At 57.4% G+C, this 7475-nt stretch overlaps 1 protein-coding gene across 1 annotated transcript; it reads right to left on the reverse strand.

The window, feature by feature from the left end:
- Window positions 1-271: 271 nt before the first annotated feature.
- Window positions 272-6795, reverse strand: LOC126037246 (trichohyalin-like). Its single transcript, XM_049797513.1, has 9 exons — window positions 6295-6795; window positions 5811-5936; window positions 5219-5380; window positions 4703-4792; window positions 4196-4335; window positions 3754-3916; window positions 1963-2518; window positions 1561-1815; window positions 272-315 (listed from the first exon to the last, which is right to left on the reverse strand). Exons 1-9 carry the CDS (start codon window positions 6364-6366, stop codon window positions 272-274), a joined length of 1608 nt encoding a protein of 535 aa, XP_049653470.1. The 5' UTR covers window positions 6367-6795.
- Between the last annotated feature and the right edge of the window lie 680 nt (window positions 6796-7475).

Consider the following 7475-nt stretch of genomic DNA (forward strand, 5'->3'; position numbering starts at 1 on the left):
CATGTAGCATCTCCCCCACCATTTTTAGTGCCCAAAGCCTCATCTGGAGGGCCAAAGTCCTCATTGTTCTGGTCCAAACCTTTTGGCCTTTTATGACCCATAGCTGTTCTTTAGGGCCCACAGTTTCACTTGGAGGGTTTAAACCCTCAGCTTTAAGGCACAAAGCCACGCTTTTAGGCTCCAAAGTTACACTTACAGGGCAGAAAGCCTCGTTTTCCCTTCCCAAAGTCTTAGTTTTGGCTTCCAGAGCCCCATTTCAGGCTCCAAACCCTCATTTTGAGGGTCCACAGGCTCCCCTGCAGTTGGCAAAGTCTCCTTTTTAGAGCCCAAGGCCACTTTTTTAGTTGCCGAACTCCCATTTTCAGTCTCCAAAGCCTCATTTTTAGGATCCAGCCAGTCGTTTTCAGGGTCCAAGCCACATCCTGAGTTTCCAAACCCTCATTTTTATGCTCCAAACCCTTCTCTTAGGGCCCAAAGCCTCACTTTGAAGGCCAGTCCCTTGTTGCGACACAGACAGGACTGTCGGGGGATGCAACGGGTCTACGAAATGCCTGACAGTTCGAGAACAGCGCGACCTTGAGCAGCTTGTAGTGTATCCTTGAAAGTCTGGGAAGATCCGAGAAGAGTGGTACAAAAACAAGATAGCGATAAGAAGAACCGTTACTAACTAAACCAATCATATACTAACACATACTCTGAAGTAGGGGATAAAAAGGTGTGTTAGAACAATAAAGGAGCCATTTTGCATGATCTGTTACTTGTCGTGTCCATCTCTACCGTGACACAGGACCACCAACGGGCCTGGGTAGGAACCCCAAGGCCCATCAGGAGGTCGTGAGGGGACGAGAGAATAAATGCACAGAACAAGGCGCAGCCTTCAACAGCGCCCACCTATGGGACTCACAGAAGGCATGAGTACAGCTTTACAGAGCTGGACCAGCCCCTCCAATAGCCCAGCCACAAAGCTTTCTAAACAAGGCAGAAACATTGACTCCTTTTCTCGTCCCTACTTAAGATTCCCTGTAGAACTGGGTCTTGGCCTGACCGAGGCTGTAGGAGGGAGGAAGACGAGGGAAAACTTTGCAGGGAAAACACCCAGACACAGTATGGCCTGGCATCAATAAATGTAGGCACAAGCAAGCCCTTGGGAGCAAACTCTTTATTCTCTGCCTGGGGGAGCTGCCTGGGGGCTCTGTGGCCCTGGAGCCACACACCTCCTCAGGACATCCTCCACAAGGCTCCCAGCTACCGCCCTCTTCAATGACTCAGGCTGCACAGGCTCCTCCGGGAGAAGCTTTAAACGCACTGGTCTGTGCCGTGCTCCTGCCTGGGTAGGGCGCTTGGGACCCGCTGGAGGCATGGGCTCTCTTGGAAACTGGGGGCCCGTGGGGGGAAGGGTGTCTGCGGTGCTCCCTGGCTGGAGTATACGCAGAGTTTCCAGTGCAGGCACTGAAGACCTTGCTGTGGCTCCGGAGGTGGAATCCCTGGACTCCTGAAGGCCTTCTGCTGTCTGGCGAGCACCTTGCGCAGCACCTCGGCGGAGAGGTGGGAGGAGAGTACGTGAGCTCTCCTCTTTGAGTTGTCCCGCTTCCTCCGAAGGCGTGACTATTGCAGGGAGGCTGAGAGGTGGCAAGACTTCCCTTGGTTGAAGCTTCTCCGATTTTTGCTTGGACTTCCTTTCTTCCTCTAACTTCTTCCTCACCGTTTCCAGAATTTCAAGGACAATGGTTTTGGCATACCCGATCAATTCAGCATCCAGCTGCTGAACTCTGGAGATGGCGTTTTGGATGCTCTCCTTGGCAATCTCACAACTCACTCGTGAGACATCAGCAGCCTTTTGCAGTGGTTGCAACACAGGCACCTTTGCTCTCTTGCTTGCTTCTGGGATCTGCCGTTCCGATGCTCTGGCTGGTCCTTGTCCTTCTGTCACTCCTTGAATCTTCAGGATCTCAGAAAACTGACAGCGGAAGTCCTGTTCAAACTGAGAAGCTACAAAGGATGACAAGGTGGAGCTAACACTTTCAACAGCCTCTTTCGTCCTTTTGTCGATAGAAGACTGTGAAGATGCTCTGTCGGAAGATGCTAGTTCTGCCTCCCTCCATCTCTCTTCTCCAGATTTGCCTGCTCGGCTGGTTCTTCCCGCAACAAGCTCTGACAGCTTCTGCCTGCCTGCTGGCCCAGGCTCGGCTGCCTCAGACGTGCTGGGCACCAAGTGCTCCCCAAAGCTCTCCAACACGTTCGCCACAATCTCTTGAGCCACCAGTCTGATCTTGTCCCGGCGATCCGCAGAAGTGTCCAAAGGCTTTGGCCTTCTGGCACTGGCAAACAGCCTTCCACGGACCTCATGGGGAGCCTTCCTTAAGACGCGGACGGACTGATCCAGCGCCTTCACCCGCTCCAGCACCTCCTGGACCACGGTCTCAGCCACCTCTTTAAGCTCCTGGTCTTCTGCCAGCGTAGCCCGCAGCACCGTAGGCTGTATGCTGTTAGGCACTTCTTCTCCGGCACACGCTGCAGACTAAAAGGAGGAGCAGTTAATGAGTGAATGGGTTCCTTCACCTCCCTTTGCTTTCCTCTTCCTCCTCACAGGACCCCTGCCCAGACGAGTCCCTAGCAGTCAAGCTGGAAAAACTCTGGTTTCTCTGTAGGCCACCTGGCACACCGAGGTTTCTGGTCTCCTGCGGCCAGGAGCCAAGTGTTAGGGGCACCTCTCAGAATCAAGCAGGTGCCATTTTGCTTAGAGCAAAGGGCACTGTAGCCCCCCTGGACCTCAGAACCAATAGCAGAGGGAAAGCTGTCGAAGGTACTGGACCAGGCTCTTCTGCCACGGGTCCCAGCTGCCCTCTATCAGGGTGCCCTGTTTGCCCCTTTTCAGGGCCGAATGCCAGGAACGGCTGTTCTGAGAGCAGAAAAGAAAACGATCCTTCTTCTTGAGGCACATGGCTGTTGTCTGCCAGCCCAAGGAAATGTCCTTGGGACAGGAGGCAGCCTGAAGGTCCACCGCGGGCTGCCAGCCTCGTGCAAAGTGGGGAAGAAATTGCGAGTCAAGCACAGAGCCAGGCAGCAGCCGGAAATTGTCATTTGCTCTTTTGCAGCTTGACAGCCTGACTGCCACGGCAGAAGGAGTTTAACCCTTCACCCCAGCATGGATAGCACCCCACACTATCCAGAAATGCTTCCCAAGTGGCTGTTGCAAGGGATGGAGCCGGGCAATGTTTAACGGGACCCCCGCTAACGAGGACTGGGCAACAGCAGGCTCTCCGCTAAGCTCATCAAAGACCTCCTGGAAGAGAAAACCAACCCACGAATGGCCAAGCACCGGCACTGTCAGGTTCAGGGACACTGCATCTTTGGATGCAGAAGTCTTTGGACGAAACCAAGACTTTTTCAACCAGGCGCGAAACCAGCACCATGGACCGTGCGGCCACTAGTGCAGCAGGTTTGTGCTAAATGTGTGAGACCCTGCTCAGAAGTGGCCACTGAGAGCGCCCAGGCACACTTCTGTGTCAGAAAGGGCTAGTGCCTCGTGTCTGAGACACAGGAAGGCAAGCAACCGCTTCTTAGTCTCCGACAGCCACCCTCAAACAAGGACACGTCGCACACTGGCCAGGCACCACCTCCTCAGTGACCAAGCACCCTTCGCAAGTCCTGAGCAGCTCTGTGTGTGTGGCAGCGTCCTCTCCCGAGTACCAGGTACCAACGTGCTGCTGCACAGCAGAGGCAGCCCCCAGCATCCACCCGGCTCCTACTCACCGGCCTTCCTTTGAGAGCGGACTTGTCGGAGCTGCTCTGCATGCCTGGCTGCCTCCTCTTTCCCAGCTGCTGCTGCTGCTGGCACTTGGCCTGCTGGAGGAGGCGTTGCTCTTTTTCAAGAGCCTCCAGTCTTTCCATCGGCTTCTTGGTCACAGTCAGATGCCTGTCAAAAGAAAGGAAGGCAGCTGAGAAGGAGCACCTCTGACCGTCTTGCCCAGGCCATTTTCTGCTCGGCCACTCCCATCACCCTGCTCCTGGTTACTTTGCTCCAGTAGTCCTCCTGCCTGTGCAAGGCTCCAAACACAGACTGCGCCAACGTGACTGCAGCCCGCACCAGCTCCTTCCACCACTGGCCTTTGTTTACTCCAACAGGAGGCTCCAGCACTTCTCTCAGGGACCAGAGGCCCCCTTGAAGAGCAAGCGTTACTTGGCCTTTTCTTACCTCTGCCTCCTCTTCCTCTCTCCACCTGGCAAACTCTGTCTTTGCTCCTGCGGCAGCCACTCTTGCGGGTGAGAAACGTCAGTCCCTCCCGGCAGTTTGGAGGCATCCTCTGATTGGGCCAGGTCTTGCTGAAGCTTTTTCTGAAAGGTGACATTGGGTTGTGGCTTGCTGTTGCCTGGACAAGCGCTCACGCCCCTGCACGCTGAGGCACCCCGCGGACCCAGGACAGCGATCCGCTTCAGCCACGCGACGAGGGCAGAAAAGAAATGCTTCCCTCGGGACTCCGCGTGCTTGCACGTGGCTGTCCCGCCCATGCCCACCCCTGCACCCTGCGCTAGCTCAGCTCGCAGCCCGGTACTCCTTTCCCTGCCACAAGACCCGGCCCAGCAGCACAGCCCTCACCTCTTCTGCACTGACCGCCTCCCCTCCCCAACATGCTGCAAGTAAAGCCCCAGCCCTCGGCACCGTGCCGCTGACCGGTGCCCACGAACACTCCGCTTTGCCTACCTCCTCTCGCATGAATGTTTTCTCTGCCTCCAGCTTGAGCGTGGTCAGATATTGCCTGTACTCATTGAACTCCTTCAGAGTGCAAACCACCTATGGAGAGACGAGGGGAGAAATCCCCCGAGAACTCTCAAGCCAGCTCCGTAGGCTGCCTTCCCCAAAACAGCCCAAACCCAGCGGCGGGAGGGGAGATGCTCCTCTGCACACCCTCCCCTCCCCTCCCCTCCGCTCCCCTACCCAGTGGCGGGGCCCCTGACTCCCCCCCAGCCAGGGCCGAGCGGTGCTCCTCGCCTCAGCACCGGGCCTCGCACCGGCTGCCTCCTTGACGCTCAGGCAGCGCGGGGCAGCCGGAGAAGAGCAGCAGTGGGAATTGCCAGAGGGACGCTGGCGCTACTTCTGCTCCCAGGGAAAGCAGCCCCACAGCCCTGTGCCCTCCGCCAGCAACAGGCGGCTGCAGCAAGCGCTCTGGGAACCCCGCTTGATGAGGACTGTTTTTATCAGCCCGATACCCAAACCTACTCTGCCGTCACTGGTGACGTAACCCTCTCTCTTCAGCCTCTGCAGGTTGTCCTTGCGTTTATGGTAGGCCCGCAGATGCGGGTCATGCAGGCTGTTGTAGTCGGTGCTCAGCAGGCGGCAGTATGGATCTCCCAGATTGAAATAGCCAGAGGGCTGGTGAAGCTGTGAGAGAGATTTTGCACACTATGAAGGAGGAAGGAGAGAGCAGCAAAGGGGTGCCAGGCGGTACTTGTGAAAAAGTAAAGGTCCTTTGAGGACCAACACTCTCCTCCGTCCTTCTGAAGCCACAGAGGACACCACAGCCGGGCTGCGGGGTCAGGCTGGGCTGAGCTAGGCTGGGCTGGGCTGGGGGAGAGAAGACAAAGCCCACCAGCAAAGTAGGCATCTTAGGCCAGCAGAAAGAACTGCAGACCTTGCCAGTCCTCCTCTTTGTCTCTGCACCAGGGAGCCAGGAGCTTCCCTCTACTCCCCAGCGCTGCCAGATTGAAGGGCTGTGGCGCCCACTGTAGAACAGGCAGCCACAAGGACTTCTCTGAATGACGGGGACCCCGTAAAAGAGGAGAGCTCTTCTACCCCTTTCTACTTCCTTTACCTTTTCCCCCAGCTTTGTCCTGCAGAAGACAGGCTTGGAGCCCGCGTGCACAGGGATCTTGACCCCAAGGGGGAGGTCCAGCAGCCCAGGACCTCCTTCTGCCAGTGGCTGTCTCCTGTTCCCGAGCTAGAAAGAGGGAGACACTCATGGGCACTCAGGCACTATCTCCATATAAGCCTCCTGCACGGCAGCTGCAAGAAAGGCTCTCGGAAGACTCCAACCAAGGGGAGCGCCCAGAGCGGCCCAGGCAAGAGCTGCTCTCTCCTTCCTCGCCCCCGTCCCCGCAACTCCCGACCCTCCCTCAACCCACGTCTGCGTCCTTTCGCAGCAAGCCCTGCCACCTGCTTAGCCGTAAGCCAGGCTGGGCAGAAAGGCAGGACTCCCTGCAAACTCTCCCCAGCCCGACCACCTTGGGATCCCTCCCAGCTCCCCAGCCATGTCCCAGGCTCCCGGCCTGAGCACTCTCCATCGGCACACTGCTCACCTTTCCCCCCTTCCCCACTACGCTCAGCAGTGCGTCCACGTTTCGGACGCCAGCAGTGAGACGGTGCTCCATGGCTCCTTCCAAGAGCTCTCCTGGAGCTGCGACCCTGCGCTGGCACCTCTCGCTCCAGAGGCACCCAGCTGTGGCCACCACAGCCGGTCTTCCAGCAAGCGCTTATATAGAGCAGTTGCACATTGTTGCATCACTGCATTGCTGCATCATCACGTTGCTGCACCACCGCATTGTTGCATCATCGTCTTGCCACGCCACTGCCCAGCCGCCCCAGGGCCCACCTGCAGGCCCGTCTGGACACGCATGAGGGCCACCCGCTCTCGCTGACCCTGCTTTGAGCAGGGGGCCTCCACTCGGTGCTGACCTGCTGCCCCTTCTTCCTCCTTCTACCTCTTTTTCCCAGCTTTGGCCTTCAGATGGCAGGGCTGGAGCTGGGCCGCCCGCGGGCGGCTGCTGCTGCACTGGATTTGGTAGACCATTTTTAGACCATTTCCCTCTCACGGGCAAAGCAGCCTCAACTTGGGGAATTGCACCGAATTACATTTTTGGCCCACTGCCCTCAACATCTCCTTCCCGATTTGAGTCTTGAGAAACACAGAGGACAAACGAAGGATGCACAAAGCCCCTCTCCTCCCCTTGCTTCAGCCCAGACACCTCTCTGTCCCCTCCTCAGTCTCCCCTGCCCTCGTTTCTGCTGCGCGTCACCCTCTGCGACACCCTCCCAGTGCCTCCCGGGAGGTGATGGGCGGCGCAGGACGTTCTGCAGCGGTGCAGGGAGCACCTCAGTGCCGCCTGCTGCTTCTGACCCATCAGCTTCCTCCCACACCAGTGACCTCACCATACCCCAGCAATGTCACCTGCCACCGCACCACCCTCTTGCTTGCCTCTGTCCTCTGCCTCTGGTTCTCACAGTCCCTGCCCTCCTCCTGCTTCCCCAAGGGGCTGAGGAGCTCAGAGCTGGGGCAAAGTGGGCACAGCGCTGCTACAGAAACCTGCTGCTGGTGATTCGCGGGTTGAGGCCCCCATGGAAAGGAGGCACTGTCACCTCTGTCATGAAGAAAATACCCTCCTGATCACCGCAACACGCTCACTCACAGCCCACGCTGCACTTAGTGGAGAGGGACCAGAACGATCCATGCATTGCCTCTGACACTCAAACGGTTTTAACA

This window comes from Accipiter gentilis, unplaced genomic scaffold (assembly GCF_929443795.1).
Source record: "Accipiter gentilis unplaced genomic scaffold, bAccGen1.1, whole genome shotgun sequence".
NCBI classification, from domain to species: domain Eukaryota; kingdom Metazoa; phylum Chordata; class Aves; order Accipitriformes; family Accipitridae; genus Astur; species Astur gentilis.